At 40.5% G+C, this 21,415-nt stretch overlaps 1 protein-coding gene across 3 annotated transcripts; it reads right to left on the minus strand.

Annotated features, from left to right (window-relative positions):
* Positions 1-713: 713 nt before the first annotated feature.
* Positions 714-11,534, minus strand: IFIT3 (interferon induced protein with tetratricopeptide repeats 3). Of its 3 annotated transcripts, none has more exons than XM_012454743.3 (3): positions 11,361-11,534; positions 7,297-7,412; positions 714-2,706 (listed from the first exon to the last, which is right to left on the minus strand). In XM_012454743.3, exons 2-3 carry the CDS (start codon positions 7,299-7,301, stop codon positions 1,176-1,178), a joined length of 1,536 nt encoding a protein of 511 aa, XP_012310166.2. In that variant the 5' UTR covers positions 7,302-7,412; positions 11,361-11,534; the 3' UTR covers positions 714-1,175. The 3 variants fall into 3 exon arrangements, with proteins under 3 accessions (XP_012310166.2, XP_012310165.2, XP_012310164.2); XM_012454742.3 differs by having other exon boundaries at positions 7,297-7,417; XM_012454741.3 differs by lacking the exon at positions 7,297-7,412.
* Positions 11,535-21,415: the final 9,881 nt, after the last annotated feature.

Here is a 21,415-nt window from a genome sequence, read left to right on the forward strand (position 1 = left end):
AGATGTTAAATCAGCTAGGAAATCATTTCAGAATTTATTTCAAATATTACCTTAATTCCTAGAGGATAAGGAATTTAAAAAGAAAGTGTTCAAATGATCATCCTATACATTTATATATTTTTACTTTTCTGTTTACACCCTTGTGACTAGATATTACATTCATGAATGAATTAAAAATGAGCTGCAGGTGAAAATCTTAAAGTCCAAGGAGACTATTCCCCATGTGTTTAAGAGACCTTTACCATCCAGGTCTGACTTTTACCTGAACAAATGGAGCTCACTATGTCAGACACTGGCAGTTTGAAAGGGACTGCTGTAGACCTGGATGGAACTCTCCCCTTTTGGCCAGCCTCACACTAGTGTCCCTCACACTCTGTCAGGGAAGCATTCGTCCAGGTATTCCTGGGCTTACAGCAACCCTGTCAACTGGGCACTAACCTGGGCTCACAGCAACCCTGTCAACTGAGCTGCTAACTGGGCACGGGGCTTAGCTAGGACTCCTGAGCTGGAAAGACAGTCATAGTTCCTATAATGTAAGGATAGGCTGGCTACAGTGGGAGGGTGTTCATTCTGAGGAAGGACCTCAAATGGACATGCCGAGAATAGCATGGTACGGCTTGGCAATTACCCACTGTCCCTAGTAGGAGAAACTTTGGGAATTAATATTACTGTCATAGTCCCATACACAAATCACACAATTACCTCTATTCTGATAGAGTTGAAATGTTTAGATTTATTGTAGCATTACTATCAATACATATTGATTACAGTATTGCTATCAAGAATACATATAAATACATTGCTGAAGCCATAAGTGAGGCAAGGGATGTTTCAGGGTTAGTCAAAAGTTAATCTTCAAGGTCCGGAAGGCTGGATGAAAATGAGATGAGACTGCGAATTTTGTTGCTAGGTGGTCACCACTTATGACCCTTGGCAGGAAGGGCAGGAATGAGGGTTATATGGTGAACTGAATGAGAACTGAGAACTAATCAGCATCACATAGGCCTGAAGCATTTATTGCTACTAGTGACCAGCTGCAAGCCCTTCTGACTATGTAACTCTAATCAACTATAACGAACACGAGAAAACAACTCTTTAAAAATGTACCTTCAAGCAATGTGCATAACTTCCCTGCTCAGCAACCTCAAGTTGGGGCCCCCCGTCTTCCTATCCTCTTACCCCTCACAACCACCATTGCAGGCTTCTGAAGCTCTGTTTTTCTCCTCTCTCTTTTCTCTTCTGTTCAGGAACTCTGAGTTAGAGACGAGCTCTCTGGGATTGGAGCTGACTGCACCCTGGCCCATTTCCTCACTGCCATCTTCAAGCTCAGATGCTGACAGGAACAAACTGCCTATGCCTGAAGGGGCATTCCTTAGCAGGCAGCCCAGTTCCTTCTCATAACATTTGGCTGCTTGCAGCAGATCTCCATTCTGCTTATGAATTAATCCTTGAAGATACCAATAATTGGGTGCATTTTGTGGAAGCAGATTTTCAGATACATTCTGTGGTTGGTCTTTGATCTCTTCCTTCTCAGTTGATTTTTTGCTTATGGACAAACTCTCTAAACCATGTTGGACAGCAGTGTCTTCAGACTTCCTGTTATATTTCTGAAGTTTGCAATAGCGCTGATGGGTTTGCTGCTTCTCAGCATCAGGAACTTCCTTATTGAATGGTGTCTGATAACATTCTGCTTCCAGGAACTCAGCGAGATCGGAGTATGCATTCAGAGGATTCAGTCCCTTCTCAAAAGCTTTATTCGAATAGTCCATAGCATATTGCTTTAGTGCTTCAATCTTCTCTTTATTTCCACTAGCTTCAGATTCTCCTGTGTTCTGCATTTGTCTCACTTTAGCCTTGTAGCAGCACCCAATCTGGTGATAGAGGTAGCCATTGTTTGGTGTGGATTCCAGTGCCTGTTGAAACAGTTCAATAGCTTTGTCCAGGTCACCTTTTTTTCTGTAAAATTTGGCTGCACTGCGGAGGATATCTGTTTGGCCAGGAGCCTTCTCTAGGGCTTCTTCAACCAACCGCTCTCCTTCACCTTCTTTATTCATCTTCTGCAGTTTCAGGGCCAAGAGAACTTTGATATATTGGTTATCAGGACTCAGCTCTATGGCCTCCTTCAAAACGTTGTCACAGACCTGTTTCTCTGGGTTATTATCCAGATGGTACATCGCAATTGCCAGTCCAGAGGAGAATTCTGGGTTGTTGGGTTTTTCTTCCAGAGCCTTCTCAAAACACACCTTCGCCCTTTCATTTCTCCCACACTTCAGCTGTGTCCACCCTTCCTCACAGTCAAGCTCAGGATACTCAATGCTGTATGGATTTGAAAATTTCTTGCAGGTTTGTTTCACCTTGTCAACATAAATCTGAGCGTCTGAGAGTCGGCCCATGTGATAGTAGACCCAGGCATAGTTTCCCCAGGTGACTAGACTTCTGATTTCTGCTTGGTCAGCATGCTCTTGCTGGATTAACTCTTCAGCTTGCTGTAAGCATTCCAGGGCTGCCTCATTTTGACCATCTAGGTGTTTTATGTAGGCCAACAAGTTGTACATTGTGGCTTTGAACTCGGTGTTTAAAAATTCAATCTGGTTACACACTCTATCTTCTAGATCCCTTGTGGCACTTTCTTCCTTGAATAAGTTCCAGGTGAAATGGCATTTCAGCTGTGGAAGGATTTTCTCCAGGGAATTCTTGGTGACCTCACTGTGGAGAAAATAAACATGGTCACTGCAATGTACACTGCCAAGCATTGCACCCTGTGATCATTAATTGTATGTCAATTGAACAGGGCCACAGGATGCCCAGATATCTGATCCAACATTATTTCTAGGTGTGTATGTGAGGCTGTTTCTGGAAGACATGAACATGTGAATTGGTAGACTGAGTACAGCAGATTGCTCTCCTCAATATGGGTGGGCGTTCATCCATTCTGTTGAGGGCCTTAATAGAACAAAAAGGCAGAGGATGGGAGACTTCTCCCTCTGCCTGACTGCTTAAGCTAGGACATTGGTCTTTTTCTGCCCTTGGACTAGACTTGGACTAGAACTTTCTCCATTGGCTTGCCTGGTTCTCAGGCTTTTAGACTTGGACTAGGACTACACCATCAACTTTCTACTTTCCTTGGTCTCCAGCTTGCAGACAACAGATTATGGGACTTATCAGTCTCCATAATCACACGAGCCAATTCCACATAATAAATCTCTTTATGTACAGATGTTCCTTGACTTATGGATGGGGTTACATCCTGATAAACCCATCATAAATTGAAAATATTGCAAATCAAAAAATGCATTTAATACATCTAACCTACCAAACACCATAGCTTATGCACTCAGAACCCTTATATTAGCCTATAGTTGGGCAAAGTAACCTAACACAAAGTTGATTTTATACTAAAGTGTTGAGTGTCTCATGTAAGTTATTGAATACTGTATTGTAAGGGAAAAACAAGAATGAATGTATCACTTTTGTATCATCGCCAGGTTGAAAAAATTGTTAGTTGCTTCCTACATTCACTTTTCTATAGTTATGCTCTGTGCAGACACCCACAAAACCCATCTCTTATATTGTATAAGCAGATATAGGTGAGGTAAGATGGATAAGAAGACAGCTTCAGTGACAGGAACTGAGATCTCTGAGAACTCTGCTCAATTGCCAAGTCAGGCCAGGAGTGGTGACTCTCACCCCCGTAATCCTAGCACTTTGGGAGGCCAAGGTGGGCAGATCACTTGAGCCCAGGAATTCGAGACCAGCCTGGACAACACGGTGAAGGTCTGTCTCTACTAAAAATACAAATATTAGTCAGGCATGGTAGAGTACATGCCTGTAGTGCCAGCTATTCGGAAGGCTGAGGCAGGAGGGTCACTTGAGCCCAGCAGGTGGAAGTTGCAATGAGCTGAGATCACAACATTGTACTCCAGTCAGGGTAATAGAGTAGGACCCTGTCTCAATAAATAAATAAATACATAAATACATACATACATACAAACCAAGCCAGTTCTCAGTCCTTGTACATTTTGGGTAAGGTTTGTTTAGCTATCCAATTGGGCTACCTCTTTTTATCACTTTATTAGATGTTATGAATACTAAGAAAAATGGGAGATTATCCCAACCTTCTCTGCCCCCCAGGTGCTTGCAGTTTTGTTAGGAGACATGTAAAGAAATAAAAGCCCAGGTATGTCTGCCAACATGTTATGTGATTTAGGTATTTTTCCCTTCATCTTTTCCACCACTTGCAAACAGACCCCCTGGGGCTCAGCTTGAGTGTGATTGAAGTAGTCTCCCTACCACACAAGCCAGATTCCCAGAGAGAATAAATTTGTTTCAGCAAACAAAATGGACACATTTTTGTTTTGTAGTTGGAAGATATAAAGGAGATCACTTGCCTTATTTAGCTGGATACATTGTAAGAGTTCTCAAAGTGTGTTCCCATATCTACATTTGCCTGGGGCTTGGGCTGTATGTTCCAGACTCTGAGTCTGTGCTTCTTCCTTCTTACCAGTAGACTCATGGCACCATAAGATTGGTAAGAACCTCCAGAAATCATTAAATCAAGTGTTGTACTCATTTTTGGATTTCACAGACAAGTACAATTTCAGAGAAAAGTTATGAACCAAATAGGGCTGCTAATGTATCCAAAAAGACATCAACCATCTACTTTGACCAATGTTTTATTTTAAAAGATATAAAAGAAAGAAAGAATTTTCATTGTCTCTGAAAAAGTAATCTCAGAATAAACAAAGTTCTCTAAATTGAGTGCATTTGATTCTGTAAGGAGCCACTGATTTTATTTGCGATTTACCATGGACCGGCACTGGCCCCCACACTGCTACTGCAAGTGCACTGATCTATTATACTACATGACTCTCCCTCTAGTAACACTGATCTAAACCATTTCTGACCCAATATGATTGCACATGAAATGCTTTATAGTGAGAGATGCAGAATCAACTCAAGGCAGTGAGAGTGAGGAGGGAAGTTGCCATCTATATCCAGATAGCCTCTTTATGTGGATGCCTCCAATTGGGGGCAGTTCCTTTCCTTTTCTTGGTCCCTGTCTAGGGTTCCAGTGTCAGTATCTTCCCTGTCGATTCTACCATTCTAGGGTCCTTCCTTCCTTCCTTCCCTCCTTCCTTCCTTCCTTCCTCCCTTCCTTTTTCTTCCTCCCTCCCTCCCTCCCTTCCCTCTCTCCCTCCCTCTCTCCCTCTCTCCCTATTTTCCTTCTTTCCTCCCTTCCTTCCCTTTTTTCTGTAGAGACAGGGTCTCACTATATTTCCCAGAGTGGCCTCAAACTCCTGGTTTCAAGCAATCCTTCTTCCTCGACATCCCAAATTGTTGGGATTACAGGTGTGACCCACCACACCTGGCCCTAGGGGTTTTCAATTTGGCTTCACCTGAGGGCTCTAACTACCCTGTATGAAGGACTATAAGTTGAAAGTCAAGTTAGCAATTATTAAAAAACGAATACTAAGAGTAAGTTATGACAATGATAATTGAACAACTCTGCTTATATCTGTTATGCCACTAAGTCATAATAAAGTCATGAAAACATGAGTTCATTTTGCTAATGGGTGAATTAGGAAGACTAGAAGGAGAAAGGAGAGAAATGGTGAGTTTCGGATGACTATAATGTTTCTGCAGATTTGTAGCTACATATAGGTGCTTGAAAATAATAGCTGAGCACTCTAGTAATTAATAGAGAGTATCCAGTGAACCTGCAGAATGATAGATGACGTTGGATGTGTTTGCCTCAGCAAAACCAGAAACCACCTTGTATACAAGTCTGATGACATTATCTTTCTCTTTCTTTCTTTCTTTTTTTTTTTTTTGGAGGCAAGAGGGCTTTGACATATCAGTGTACCACCGATCTTACCAAACTAAATTTTAAGCACTTATAGCTCAAGATTCTCCCTCTAATATGAAACATATTTCTACCCTGTCATGTATCAGCTTCAGAAGATATCAATTGCTCAAGAAAGTGTTGGACAAGCAGAAAAGCACACTGAACATTTCTGGACTTGTGGAAGATCTCTGAATATGGGTTTCTCAGGGATATTTCATCCCCACCAACACTGTACCATGCCAGAGCTGGCCATCTCAGGGATATTCCATCCCTACCAACACTGTACCATGCCAGAGCTGGCCAGGTTGAGACATTTAATGATAACATGGAGCAATTTATTGAAGATAGCCAACTATTCATGTGGCTTTATGATTATGAAAGCCATTGAAAATTGGAATTCAGATCCCTTGATTCCCTTGATTTTTCTTAAGCCGAACTCCCTAAAGTCTTCAATTTGATGAAGTATTTGATACCCGATCTCTCCTTGAAGTAAAATTTGGAGCCAAATACACTGGACTGGGAAGCCTAAGATTTAGATAAGAAGAAACAAGAACCCCAGAGCCAGAGTTCAGGAGGTTTGCGTTATAATACTATTATCTTCTTAAAACAAATACTCGAATTGCCAAGGCTTCCTCAGTAATTTACCTCAGATGCGTTGTTGAAAGTTACTCTAAATATTCCTTATATGTATAAATAAGTTAGTTAACAGTAATCAACTCAGATATTTAAAGGAAATACAGGCAGGCAGGTGTAATGATGACTACAGTCATTTATAAAGAATAGCTAGGTTCAGGTGAAACATGAGGAGTAGAATGCCAGTCCTACCTGGATGGTCTGCACCTAGTAGAATACCTTAGGGAGACAGGATTCCTTTGGGTCCAGAAAGAGATTTCCCATGGCCTCAGATTGCAGACATGAGATTTTGCTTACTAAAGCAGTGAAAGTTAGCACTGCTAGTCCTTATGAAATTCCCAGAATCAACCTAGGTACAGTCTGTCACCTAACCCAGATCATGAACGCCTGTCTTGCCCACAGACTCCAGGGTAGATGCCACATCTCCTTCCCAGTCAAAGCCATTAGCGTAGAATCTTGAAATTTTCAGAAAGTGGCCTTCTTAAAGTGGTAGCAGAGGGCATTTCCAGGGAGACCTCTGAGGCAGCTTGTCCTGCACATATGCTGGTTATGCTCCAACTGACTACATCTTGGGGCTCTCTCAATATGCCCGGTCCCTTCCCAGCTCCCAGCTCCCATTTCCCTGTGTCCTTTGGCTGCCTGACTCTATACATCACGAAAAGCCACACAGAAATAAAAATGCACAAATTGGTAAGATAGGCTTATGCTTGAATTAGATAAATGCATATTTAATCGCTAAGCTAACACTGAAATAGCGTAAGTCAGGAAGATGTACGTAAGAAATTCTGTTTCCTATCAGAAAAGCAGGAACTATTTACCTCATGATGGCTGTTTCCCTGCAGTTCTGAAAAGCTGGGGTCCTGGTTGCTTTTATTTTTAGCTTATTGGTTCCAAGCAAATGCCGAAGAGGTTTCTGCCCAGGCTGCTGTTAGGTCTGTGCTTTTATGAAATGGAAAAGGAAAGTGAAACTGATGAAACCCTATGAAGATTTCTGTTGTGGGGAAACTGAAACTGAATCTGTGAGAACTGAGCTCACTCACAATGGGAACATGTTCCAGACAGATTCAGAAAACTGTGGTTTGAAAGTTGTAAAAAGGCACTGTAAAGAGAAAATAACATTTTAGAACCTTCCAAATTTATTATGTCAAGAGGCAAAGCTAAGCCCTGAAAACCGACTCTCGTAACACGACTGTTTTTTATTCTCAGGTGCATGACTGCTGCTTTCTGACCTGTGTGGTGAGAGGTTACACGTTAACCAGACTCCCTATCTTTATTAAAACCTAGACCTCATGTTGTGGAAATAGAGACCCTTTTGGTTGTTACCTTTTTTTTTTTTTTTGGAGACAGGATCTCACTCTGTCACCTGGGCTAGAGTGCAGTGGCACTATCTCAGCTTACTGCAACCTCTGCTTCCCAGGCTCAAGTGATCCTCCTACCTCATGCATATAAGACTTCCTGCATTGTATGTGTGTAATGTGAAGGAAGGAATCCCTCCTTCACATTTCAGGGGTGGGAAGAATGTTAAAATAAGGCAAAGCTTGTGCCTGAGCACAGTGACTAAGCCTGTAATCCCAGCACTTCGGGGGCTGAGGCAGGAGGATTGCTTGAGTCCAGGAGCTCAAGATCCGTGTTGGCAACAAAGTGAGACCTAAAAAACAACAAAAACAAAATAACCTCCAGTCAATGAGACTATAGACACATGCCACCACTCCTGGCTGATGTTTGTATTTTTAGTAGAGACAGGGTCTCACTATGTTGCCCAGGCTGGTCTCTAACTCCTGAGCTCAAGCATTTGCCTTCCTCAGCCTCCCAAAGTGTTGGGATAAGGGGCATAGCAACCGCTGCCAACCATGTTAACCTTTTTACAAAAGAATATTAAGCAATTTCCTTGGACTGTAATCAATAGTAGCCAATCAAACTGTCTATCTATATGTTAGCCTCTGTATGGAAAATGTTGGCCAGGCACGGTGGCTCATGCCTGTAATACCAGCACTTTGGGAGGCCAAGGTGAGTGCATCACTTGAGGTCAGGAGTTCAAGACCAACCTGACCAACATGGTAAAACCCCATCTCTACTAAAAATACAAAAAATTAACAAAGTGTGGTGGCGTGCTCCTATAGTCCTAGCTACTTGGGAGGCTGGGGTGGGAGAATCCCTTGAGTCCAGAAGTCCAAGGCTGCAGTGAGCCATGATCAGGCCACTGCATTCTAGCCTGGGTGACAGAGTGAGACCCTGTCTCAAAAACAATAACAACAACAACAACAACAACAAAAGTTATAACTCTCTTCAACACCTCTGTCTTTGCCTATGTAAACAGTCCTCATTTTTCTCTACACTGGAAGTACTGTTCACCATTCTTGGGTGTAGCTCTACTCCTGGGACTGCTGCCCTCAACTTTTCACTTGAATACACTCTTTTAACTGGATCCTGAGCCTTCTGATTATTGTATGTTGACAGTACAGATTACAAAGTCCTACTCCCAGAGATTCTGGTGCAGTGAATCTGATGTGAGCTTAGAAACCTGAGTTTTCACAAGTGCCCTGGAAATTCAGTGGCAGGAATTCCTGTACCACATTTTGTGGTCATAGAGGTCAAGTGCTGTCATAGAGGTATTTTAAAAAGCAGGTTTCCCCTTTATTTGTGGAGCTAATGTGGTAAATTAAACAGCGTTATCAGACAATCTCAAGTGAAGGCAAAAAACCACAGGACACCTGGATTTCAGTGACTTCTTTGACTAGTTCTTGAGTCACATCACTGAGCCTCATTCCCATATCCTTAAAATGCCTTAGGATGAGTTTCCTTTTTCCCTCCATTCAAATAATAGAAAAATTATACCCTGGGGAGATCCACTTTCATCTTCCTCCAAGATCTGAGTTCAGCTCTAGTGGCTTTGGCCACTCTAAGGGGTGGGTAACCATCAAAGACCAGCCCTCACTCTCCAGATAGGGAGCCCGTCCCTGGCCCTCTCTTTAAGTGAGCATAGTTGAAAGCATTAAGATCTTTTCACCTTTTGGCCTTTGGGCACAGAGTCAGATGATCAGCAATAGAGTTTGGCGCCTCCATTAATGACTCTGCTCTGACACCTGCTCTCTATCTGATGTCTTGGGCAAGTAATTTGCCCTTCTAAGCCCCATTTTGCTCATCTAGAAAATGAGACTAATAATAGAAATAATAGCTCTTACTTCCCAGGGCTGTTGGAAAGGTGATATGAGGTCATGTGTAAAAAGCACTTAACACAGTGCCCACTAACTACAGATCACGAAGAAATGTTACCATCATGATTGTTGGTATTAATATATTTGTGTTATAATTTTAAGTGAATTTGTGAGTGTGTCAAGGGGGTAACAGTTCCTCAGTGGATGGGGCAGAGGAGGATGCCCATCAGCTGGCAGGTGCCAGGGAGTTCTCCAGGTGATTTTCCCATTTGGAAATTTTTAGCACTGCTGAGGAGGAGTAACCCAACTTCTTCCTGTTCCTACAGCCTCTGGAAATAGGAGCACCTGGATGTGAACTTGAGTCCAGCATAGTTCAGAGACCGCTCCCCTGCCAGACCTCCTCAGGTCCGTGGCTGTAGACACACCTAAAGACAGGACACTGTAAAACCTCTCCTGCAAGCTGACTACTAAGATGCTGGGTAGTGCCTGGCTTTCTGGTCAACCCCACTCACACAGACACAATTTACATCACTCTTGACCAGAAACTTACTCTATATAAAAGGGTTAGCATGAGGTATTTGGCAGTGAATTCCTCTTACCCATCCCATCCCCAAACATGACATTGCAGAGCATTTTTAAGTCCTTGGGGCAGAAGATAGGGAATCCAGTTTTCCTTTTCTGCGCCCCGAATGGTCCATGGGGTCTTCCCTCCGTGGCAATCTCACCTCCTCACTTCTTCCCCATTGATGCTTGGTGGGAAAGACATCCTTTTCTCTTAGTTCTCCCTAAACTCCAGGAGGTCAATATTTATATTTAAAAATCAAGTTTACTGAGATTATACTTTATACAACAAGATGCACCCGTTTTCAGTGTATAGTCTGATAAGTTTTGATAAATGTTTATGCTTATGTGGCCACTGCCATTACCTCCCTATAGACTATTCCTATGATTCCAAAATATTCTTTAGGGAGCCTTCCTACTCAATCTTTACCACCTCCAGGCAACCACGGATCCGCTTTGCATCATTAGAGATTAGACCAGTATAAGATAAGAGATTAGGTCATTACGTTTTTGAGGAGAAATTATTTTCTGCTGCTGACCAGCTTCCACTATGTCAATAAAAGTAAATGCTAAGCTTTGGGTTTGTTTTTATATAAGAAATGACAAAAATGCCCATTCTACTTCCCACCTTAAGTAATGCAACATTTTAGGGCAGAATTGCCCTCTTCGTGAGTGGGTTTGCAGTACTGATTGTATATTTCACAGTGTCTGTTGAAAATAAATGCCTCCTTTAAAAATTACAATGAAAAAACCCGTGACTTAGTCTTTTCAAACAAAATGACAATAACAGAAAAGCCCACAAAGAGTAATTCCCTTAGGTCTATCCTTGAATCAGCAAAGTTTGTGGCTGAATGAAACACACTGCTCCTGCCAATCCTTCCTCTCATCGCAGGAAATAGCTCTGGAAACATCTGCTGATGCATTCCCCACTCTGCCTCCCCCTTACATAGCTCCTTCGGGAACAATTTCAGAAACTTAAGGAGGTGTGCACCAGAAAAAACCACAGGGAAAAAAGCCTCAAAGATCTTATAAATGCTCAAACTGATAAAGATATATTGAATCTATAAACATTAGAACAATTCAGGAACTTGCCTGCACGGTAAGAAGCTCAGCTTACAATTTACACTCAAAAAACAATCATGATTATGCATTCTTATTTCACTGACCTCATGACTGCCTTCTGCTTCTCTGCTGTTCCAAAACGCTGGTGACCAGGCTGATGTTCTTCAGAAGTCTTCCTGTCTGCCTCAAGTAAATACTGACGGAACTATAAAAAGGGGTGGGAGAATGGGGAATGCATCAGCTGATGTTTTCTCCCTGTTTCTGAGTAATTGCCTTTAGGGCAGGGAAGAGGAAACTGAAAAGTGAAACTGATTTCGAATCCTCAGGAGGAGAAAAATGAAACCTAACAGCTCGAGAACTGCAATGGCTTAGCCAGAGTACATTGTTTAAAACCATGACTACAATTTGTTTGAGAGAACGTGGAAGCATTCCTAATGTAAACCAAAAAAATTAAATTCTAAGGCCACCCTCACCAACCATGTGAATGGACCCCTGCTTTTGGCCAAGAAGGTTCCAAAGTTAACCTGAAAACTGATAGGAAGGGGAAACTGGATATGCCTCATTACACCCTCTTTCCTTTTGGAATTACTGATAGAGCACCCTCCTTTTTTTTTTTTTTTTTTTTTTTTTTTTTTTTGACAGAGTCTTACTCTGTCATCCAGGCTGGAGTGCAGTGGTGTGATCTTGGCTCACTGCAAGCTCTGCCTTCTGGATTCAAATGGTTCTCTTGCCTCGGCCTCTTGAGTAGCTGGGATTACAGGTACACAGCACCATGCCTAGCTATTTTTGTATTTTTAGTAGAGACGAGGTATCGCCATGTTGGTCAGGCTGGTCTTGAACTCCTGACCTCAGGTGATCCACCCACCTCGGCCTCTCAAAGTGCTGGGATTACAGGTGTGAGCCACCTTGCCCAGCCAGAACACACTCTTTAAGTGTGATAAGAAACATTTGCAACCTTCAGAGAAACATTTCTCTGAAGCCTGCTACCTGGAGGCTTCATCTGCATAATCTTGGTCTCCACAACATCTTATTGTAACCCAGTCATTCCTTTCTATTGATAATAACCCTTTCAACTGATTGTCAATCAGAAAATCTTTGAATCTGCCTATGACTTGGAAGCTGTGCTGCTTCCCTGTTTCCAATTGTCCCATCTTTCTGGACCTAAACAATGTACACCTTACATGTATTGATTGATGCCTTATGTCTCTGTAAAATGTATAAAACCAAGTTGTGGCCTGGGCACCTTGGACACGTGTTCTCAGGATCTCCTGAGGGCTGTGTCACAGGCCATAGGTCACTCATATTTGGCTTTAGAATAAATCTTTCCAAATATTTTACAGAGTTTGACTTTCTTCTTCAACATTAGGAATCTGACCATCAGTCTAGGGTGGGGCCCAGGAAATTGCATTTTTTAAGCCAATTCTTCTTTTTAAAAATTTTTGTGGACCCGTAGAAGGTATATGAGATATTTTGATATAAGCATACAATGCTTACTAATCACATCAGGGTAAATCACCTCAAACATTTATTTATTCTTTGTGTTACAGACAATCCAACTATACTATTTTAGTTATTTTGAAATGTCCAATAAATTATTGTTGACTATAGTCATCCTTTCGTTCTAAGAGACAATAGATCTTATTAATTTTATGTAAGTGTTGCAGAATATTCAGGAGACTGGAGAAACCAATGGGTGAAACAGGAAGATTTTATTAATGTGGCTGCCGGCTCAGTGGATTAGCATTCCAAGGCTGAGCAAAAGAGAAAGAAAATGGGGTACTTTTTATATATACAGGATGATGTAGCAGCTAATAGGTTTATGGAAGCCAGAACAAAAAACAGTTAATTAATTTGTAATATATCTTGCGATGTATGTTACATTTGAAAAATAGCATTTTGAGAAACACGTTGTACATTCTTTAGGTGTTATCTTGCCCTGTGACCTTGCAGCTGGGCAGCAAGAAAAAACAGGAGTCTTGAGATGCCTGGGAGCTTTGCCAAGAATGTGGGGAGAAGAGATAAGGTAGGTTTTACAGGGAGTTAGTTAATTTTAAGCAGAGCTGGGGGTTAGGTTATTAAACAGCACACAACACAGCAAAATTTACTTTATTATATAGCAACTACAAATTATAAGGTTTTGTTTTTACTATTATTGCTATTATTTGATTTCCTTCTTCATAAGTATATTTTTGTATCCATTAACAATCCCCACTTCCCCCACTACTACTCTTCCCAGCCTCTAATCATCATTCTAATCTCTACCTCCTTGAGTTCGATTGTCTTAATATTTTTAGCTTTCACAAACAAGTGAGAATATGTAAAATTTGTCTCTCTGTGCCTGGCTTAATTCACTTATAATGACCTCCAGTTCCATCTATGTTGCTGCAAATGACAGGATCTCATTCTGTTTATGGCTGAATAGTACTCCATTGTGTAAATGTACCACATTTTCATTATCCATTCTTCTGCCGATGGACTCTTAGGTAGCTTCCAAATCTTGGCTATTGTGAATAGTGCTGCAGTATACATGGGAGTGCAGGTGTCTCCCTGATGTACTGATTTCCTTTCTTTTTGATATATTCCTGGCAGTAGGATTACTGGATCATATGGTAGTTCTATTTTTAGTTTTTTTGAGGAAGCTCCAAACTGTTCTCCATAGTGGTTATAGTAGTTTACATTTCCACCAACAGTGTACAAGGGTTCCCTTTTCTCCACATCCTTTCCAGCATTTGTTATTGCTTGTCTTTTGGATAAAAGCAATTTTAACTAGGGTAAGATCATATCTCATTGTAGGGTTCTTGTTTTTTTTTTAAAAAAATTTTATTTTAGGTTCAGGGGTACATATACAGATTTGTTATTTAGGTAAATTGCATGTCATGAGGGTTTATTGTACAGATTATTTAGTCACCCAGGTAATAAGCATAGTATATGATAGGCAGTTTTTCAAGCCTCTCCCTTCTCCCACTCCTCACCCTCAAGTAGGCCCCAGTGTCTGTTCCCCTTTGTGTCCATAATGTTCAGTTTACACTTATAAGTGAGAACATGCAGTATTTGTTTTTCTCTTTTTGCATTAGTTTACTTAGGATAATGGCCTCCAGTTCCATTCATGTTGCTGCCAAGGACATGATCTCATTCTTTTTTTTTTGCAACTGCATAGTATTCCATGGTGTATATGTACCACATTTTCCTTATCCAGTCTTTTGTTGATGGGCATTTAGGCTGAGTCCATGTCTTTGCTATTGTGAATAGTTCTGTGATGAACATATGTGTGCATGTGTCTTTATGGCAGACTGATTTATATTCCTCTGGGTATGTACCCAACAATGAGATTGCTGGGTTGAATGGTACTTCTGTTCTAAGTTCTTTGAGAAATTGCCACATTGCTTTCCATAATGACTGAACTAATTTATAGACCCACCAGCAGTTTATAAGTATTCCCTTTCCTCTGTAACTTCACCAGCATTTATTATTATTATTTTTTACTTTTTAATATAGTCATTCTGACTGGCGTGACATGTTATCTCATTGAGGTTTTGATTTGCATTTTTCTAATGATTAGTGATATTGAGTATTTTTTCATATTCTTGTTGGCCACATGCATGTCTTCTTTTAAAAAGTGACTGTTCATGTCCTTTGCCCACTTTTTAATGGTGTTGCTTTTTGCTTTTTAATTTGCTTAAGTTCCTTATAGATTCTCAATATTAGACCTTTGGTAGATGCATAGTTTGCAGATATTTTCTCCTATTCTGTCTGTTGCCTGTTTACTCTGTTGATAGTTTCTTTTGCTATGCAGAAGTTATTTAATTTAATTAGGTCCCATTTGTCAATTTTTGTTTTTGTTGTAATTGCTTTTGGTGTTTTCATCATGAAATCTTTGCTGGGTTCTATGTCAAGAATGGTATTTTTTAGGTTATCTTCCAGGGTTTTCATAGTTTTAGGTTTTACATTTAATCCATCTTGAGTTGATTTCCGTATTTGATGTAAGGAAGGGGTTCAAATTCAATCTTCTGTATATGGCTAGATAGTTATCCCAGCACCATTTATTCAACAGGGAGTCATTTCCCCATTGCTTGTTTTTGTCAACATTGTTGAAGATGAGATGGTTGTAGATGTGTGGCCTTATGTCTGGGCTCTCTATACTGTTCCATTGGTCTATGTGTCTGTTTTTGTATCAGTACAAAATGTGATGCGATTTTGGTTATTGTAGCCTTGTAGTATAGTTCAAAGTCTGGTAACACGATGCCTCCAGCTTTGTTCTTTTTGTTTAGGATGGCTTTGCCTATTTGAGCAGTTTTTGTTCTATATGAATTTTAAAATAGATTTTTCTAATTCTATGAAGACTGTCATTGGTAGGAATAACATTGAATTTGTAAATTGCTTTAAGTAGTATGAGCATTTTGGCAATATTGATTCTTCCTATCCATGAACATTTCCATTCATTTGTGTCATCTCTGATTTCTTTGAACAATGTTTTGTAATTCTCATTGTAAGATCTTTCACCTCCTGGGTTAGTTGTATTTCTAGATATTTTATTCTTTTTGTGGCTCTTGTGAATGGTATGGCCTTCTTGATTTGGCTCTCAGCTTGGATGTTGTTGGTGTATAGGAATGCTACTGATTTTGTGTGTTGATTTTGCATCCTGGAACTTTGCTGAAGCTGTTTATTAGACCTAAGAGCTTTTGGGTAGAGACTATGGGGTTTTCTAGGTATGCAGTCATATTGTCTGCAAAAATAGATAGTGTGACTTCCTCTCTTCCTATCTGGGCGCCTTTTATTTCTTTCTCTTGTCTACTTGCTCATGCTAGCAGTACTCAGTTGAATAAGAGTGCTAAGAGTGGGCATCCTTGTCTTTTCCTGGATCTCAAGGGAAAATCTTTCAGCTTTTGCCGATTCAGTATGATATTGGCTGTGGGTTTGTCATAGATGGCTCTTATTGTCTTGATGTATGTTCCTTCAATATTTAGTTTGTTGAGGGTTTTTAACATTAATGGATGTTGAATTTGATCAAAAGCCTGTTCTGTGTCTATTGAGATGATCATACGGTTTCAGTTTTTAGTTCTGTGTTTGTGATGAATCACATTTATTGATTTGCATATGTTGAACCAACAAACAAGAATTTTATAAAGGAGCGAGAAATGAGAATTTGCTGTGGGATATAAATTGGAAGCTCTAGCAAGTGTGGCTTGCCTGGCTACAAGAGGCCAGGGTAGGTGGGGTTGCCCACCTTGCCGTCTGAGTGTTTCCCAGGACAACAGGAGGCTGTGCTCACTGGCTGAATTCAAACAGAAGTGGAATTGCTGGAATGGAAGCTCTAGCAGGTGTTGCCTGCCTGGCTACCACTGGCAGGGGTGGGTGGTGTTGCCTGTCTTGCCCTCTAGGTGCTTCCTGGGAGAACAGGAGGCTATGGCCACTGGCTGAGTTCAGACAGAGAAGTAGGATCACTCGGCTAGAAGCTGGCACCAAGCCCCATCCAGAGAGGGGTTGGGATGGGGCAATCTTACTGCTCCTAGGCACTGGAACAGCAGACTCTATTGGGCTATGGCACCAGTGCTGGTCTTCTTAGGGGCACCAGGCTTGCAGAAGTCTTCTTGGACTAGAGAGTTGCCCCTGCAAAATTTCTGGGTGGCTTTCTGCCTCAGTCTAGAAGCATGATGGTAGGGTAGGGGGTGGACAGGAGTTTCAGTAGGATTCTCCCATTTCCAGTTTTGCACAGGTCCCTGTGGAAAGTGTGAATCCCCTAGAGGGTTCTCACTCACTCACTCTTTCTGGTGTTAGAGAAGTTCTCCTGGCTCCACGCTGAGCCCAGACAGGTTGGTATCTAGCTTCACCCCTTTTTGCTCTCTGTGATCCGCTTACGCCTTGATGGATCCCGAATCCCTGACATAATTTCTCAGATGATTGGCCTGCAGGATCAGTGCTCATTAGCCCTTTTGTTTCCTTCCATGATAGCCTGACACATGAGCTGCTTCTAGTCCACCATCTTAACCCCAAGCTCAAAACTGCATTTTTAATAATGTCTCTAGGAGATTCTGATGTGGGGTTTCTGGGATCCTGTTATATGAGAGACTTCCAAAATATTTTATATAAAAAAAAAGTAGTTTTGTCCAGCAAATTGTCCCCCAGAAATAAATTTAGACCTGGAGACCTAGATTTAATCCTCTCTGTTTACCTTACTAGCTCTGGAGTTTTCCAGGGGCCAAATCATTGAACCAGAATTTCCTTTTTGCCCCATGCTAAACATACGAAGCCAGGCCCTGGGAGGATCTCTGAATTGTTTAGCTCTCCAAGGTATTGGATGATAATTTAGTTTACCCAGCTGTAAAATAGGCAAAAGTAAAACACATATTATTGTTTAATGGATGGATTATATATTTATGCTTTGAGCTCTGAAGGAGTTGATATTACCCTGAGAGATTTTTTTTCCATTTTTATAATACTTCCCAACTGCGACATAAATTTTCATAAAAACCCAGGGAATATAGTTCTCATGAGTAATTTGATAATGAAGGAATTGTTAGCTAGAAGGGTTCCCTCCATCCTGTAGCTGCACAAAGCAGAGACTCTTGTGTAGCAAAATTGAAGTGATATGTGGTGTTTTCAACAACAGAGTCTCATGAGATACTTCGAGTTCAGAGGTTGTTATATTCCATGAAAGTAACCTGCAACTTGGAAAAGTCTAATTCTGATTGATTGTTTTACTTAACAATTTGTTATCCTGGTGATAATTTAAGTGACATATCTTTATAAAAGGTAAAAATATTTGTGATATCATAGAAGGTGTAAATGCTGCCCTTATGCCTAGTTAAGAGGTGCCCTGCCTGTGGTCCCATGCTTTAGAGGGTCCCACATATCATAGATACAAAAATGTAAAATTTTGAAAGAACAAATAGCACCTCTGTTACTCAGAATCTGGTGCTTAATTCTGGTAGAATTGGACTTGAAACCCTAAACATCCAGCCCAGGGAAACATTGTCTATCTCTTTGCTCACAATGAATGGAGATTATATCATGAATATTTGTGCGTTGTGAGGGAGCTGATTTTTAGAGACAGATTGTGCTTTGGAGTTTAGAGAGGATCGTAGCAATAAATATCAGAGAAAAGGCAAATTCAGCAAACTGCTCAAAGCCTTTCTTTCACCAGAATGCAATAGATTCTTATGTAATGAGGAATTATTTTTTCAGTACAGTAGCACCATTTTCTGTCCATTTTCTTGCTTTTCTTCTTGTTCCTGGCTCAAAAAGTACTCATGGATTAGCACAGTATTTGCAACAGTTGCACATGGTGGCTGAATAACATCATTAAGAAATTCATATTATGGGAGGCTGAGGCAGGTGGATCATGAGGTCAGAAGATTGAGACCATCCTGGCCAACATGGTGAAACTCCATCTCTACTAAAAAATACAAAAATTAGCTGAGTGTGGTGGTGCGCACCTGTAGTCCCAGCTACTTGGGAGGCTGAGGCAGGAGAATTGCTTGAACCTGGGTGGCGGAGGTTACAGTGAGCCGAGATCGCACCACTGCACTCCAGCCTGATGTCTGGCAACAGAGCGAGACTCTGTCTAAATAAATAAATAAATAAATAAAAAGAAATTCATATTATTCCTAAACTTGTACACATGCGGATTTGAACTTACACATGGAGTCAAATTTTCTTCTGTATTTGGACTCTTTCTTTGTGCCAATTTGCCAATGAGTAAGGTTCCTGCATACGAGTATTTAAATATAAAATCAGATGGGACCAAATTTTATATCATACCCAACTCAGAAAATAGAATACATAACTTACCTAACATATATATGGAATGGGAAAGCAATGACAGTATTCAAAATGCTAGTAATATGGGAACAACACAATAAAAACAAAATTAGAAGTAAAAATAGGTAACAAAAGAAAAATTTTCCTTATTATATTTGGAATAAGAGTGCCCATTTTTTAACAGCTATAATAAAATATAATTCACAATCACAAAATTCACCCATTTAAAGTATACAATTCAATAGCTTTCATTATATTCACAGTTATGCAACCATCACCACAATCATTTACAGAATGTTCTCAAGCTGTCATCTTCCATCCACCCGCCCCCCTCCCCTAGTGTTAGGCAACTGCTAATCTATTTTTTACCTCTACGGGTTTGCCTCCTTTGAACATTTCATATAAACGGAATCATACAATATGTGACATTTTAAAACTTCCTTTTGTCACTTTACATTTTCAAGGTTCATCTGTGTTGTATCATGTATCAGTAAGTACTTCAATTATTTTTCTTTCCAAAGAATATTCTGTTATGTGGATATACCAGATTTAATATATCAATTCATCAGTTGACAGGTCCACTTTTTGGCCGTCATGAATAATGCAGCTATGAATACAGCTATGAACATTCATGCACAAGTTTTGTGTGAACATATGTTTTCCTTTCTCTTAGGTACGTATCTAGGAATGGAATTGCTGGGTCATATGGTAACTGTTTAACCATTTGAAGAACTGCCCAGCTATTTTCTAAAGTGGCTGCACCATTTTACATTAACCATACTTATTTTTGAGGTCATACAGATATTCTTGTCTGAGCTCTCAAAAGAGGAGTTACTGAAAGAGAGAGAAGGCTGTAGGAAGGAAAATGTCTGGTATGAAGTTCATTTGTGACTAAAGGGTAAACTGAAAAATGGAACTACATTGAACTGGTTGCAGTTCAGTCTATACCTCTGCTCTTCAAGGGGTAGTTCACAGACTAGTGGCATTGGTTTGACCTGAGAGCCTGTGAGAAATACACAGTCTCAGGCTCCATCCAGATCTACTGAATCATAGTGTACATTTTAACAAGATCCTTAGGTGATTGTGCACATGAAAGTAGGCACTGCACATTGAAATTTGAGAAATATTGGTCTACTTAGAACTCTAGATATTCTACATGTAAGACTAAGTGCTGGACTACACACAAAATTGTGTGCTCATGTGATTGAAAGCTAAAGTAAGTGTATTCTAGTTATGTAAGCCATGTCCTCTGCCAGTCATTTCCACTCTGCTCCTATGTCTCCTTCTTGGACAATTTGCTCTCATTCCTGCAGAAAGCCTACACTCAAAGCCCCTGCTTTGTCTGGCGTATGATCTCATTCTCTTGTTCAACTGGATTCTATCGGTAATGGATAGTTACTTGAAATGAGACAAACAGATTTTTCTTTGGAATTTTAATCAGAAGAGAGTGATTCTAGAAAGTCTGTTGAATTATTATTATTTATTTTTTGAGACAGGGTCTCCTCATTGTGTTGCCCAGGCTGCAGTGCAGTGGCACGATCTCGGCTCACTGAAGACCCCACCTCCTGGGCTCACGCGATCCTCCTACCTCAGCATCCCAAGAAGATGGGACTACAGGTGCATGCCACCAAGCCCAGCTAAGTTTTGTATTTTTTGTAGAGATAGGGTTTCACCATGTTGTCCAGACTGGTCTCAAACTCCTGGGCTCAAGCAATCCCCTAACCTCGGCCTCCCAAAATGTGGGGATTACAGGCATAAGCCACTGCACCTGGCCTCATTGAATTATTAGGAGAAATGATAGGTAACCTGGCAGGGATGTTTTCCACTTCATTCACAGAGATGTAAAGTCATCTTGAGAAAGAGAAACTTGAAGGAAGAAGACATAAAGGGAAGATAAAAATGAGAAAGGAGAAGAGAAAAAGGAAGAGAGAGGAGGTGGGGAGAGAGAGAGGCGAGAAAACTAGCATTGTGGGTGTGGAGAGGATTTCCATCATACAGAATCTATACTTGAACATTTTATTTACCTGTGATGTATGCATCAGTGCCTTTTTTGGAAATATGATTGACAAAAATTAAAGACTGGTAATATTCAGTATTGGTGAAGATGCTGGAAACAATATTTCTCATATCTTGCTGGTGGAAATAATAATTTCCTTTTTAACACTGAGACAAATCAACTTTTTTCCATAACCTAAAAGCCTTACTCATTATTTAAAATGTTTCCATATTTTTAAATATTCTACTAAACGCTAGTTTTCCTTAACCAACAATTAGAAGATATGTTACATAGTTTTATACATATGTTTTAAAACTCCAACTTATGTAGGCTTTTCACTAATTAAAAAAATGTAAAAGTAGGTTTGAGCTTTGTTTGTTTGTTTTTGAGACAGGGTCTCCCTCT

This window comes from Aotus nancymaae, unplaced genomic scaffold (genome assembly GCF_030222135.1).
Source record: "Aotus nancymaae isolate 86718 unplaced genomic scaffold, 86718_ANA_hifiasm-v0.15.2.pri h1tg000010l, whole genome shotgun sequence".
NCBI lineage: Eukaryota > Metazoa > Chordata > Mammalia > Primates > Aotidae > Aotus > Aotus nancymaae.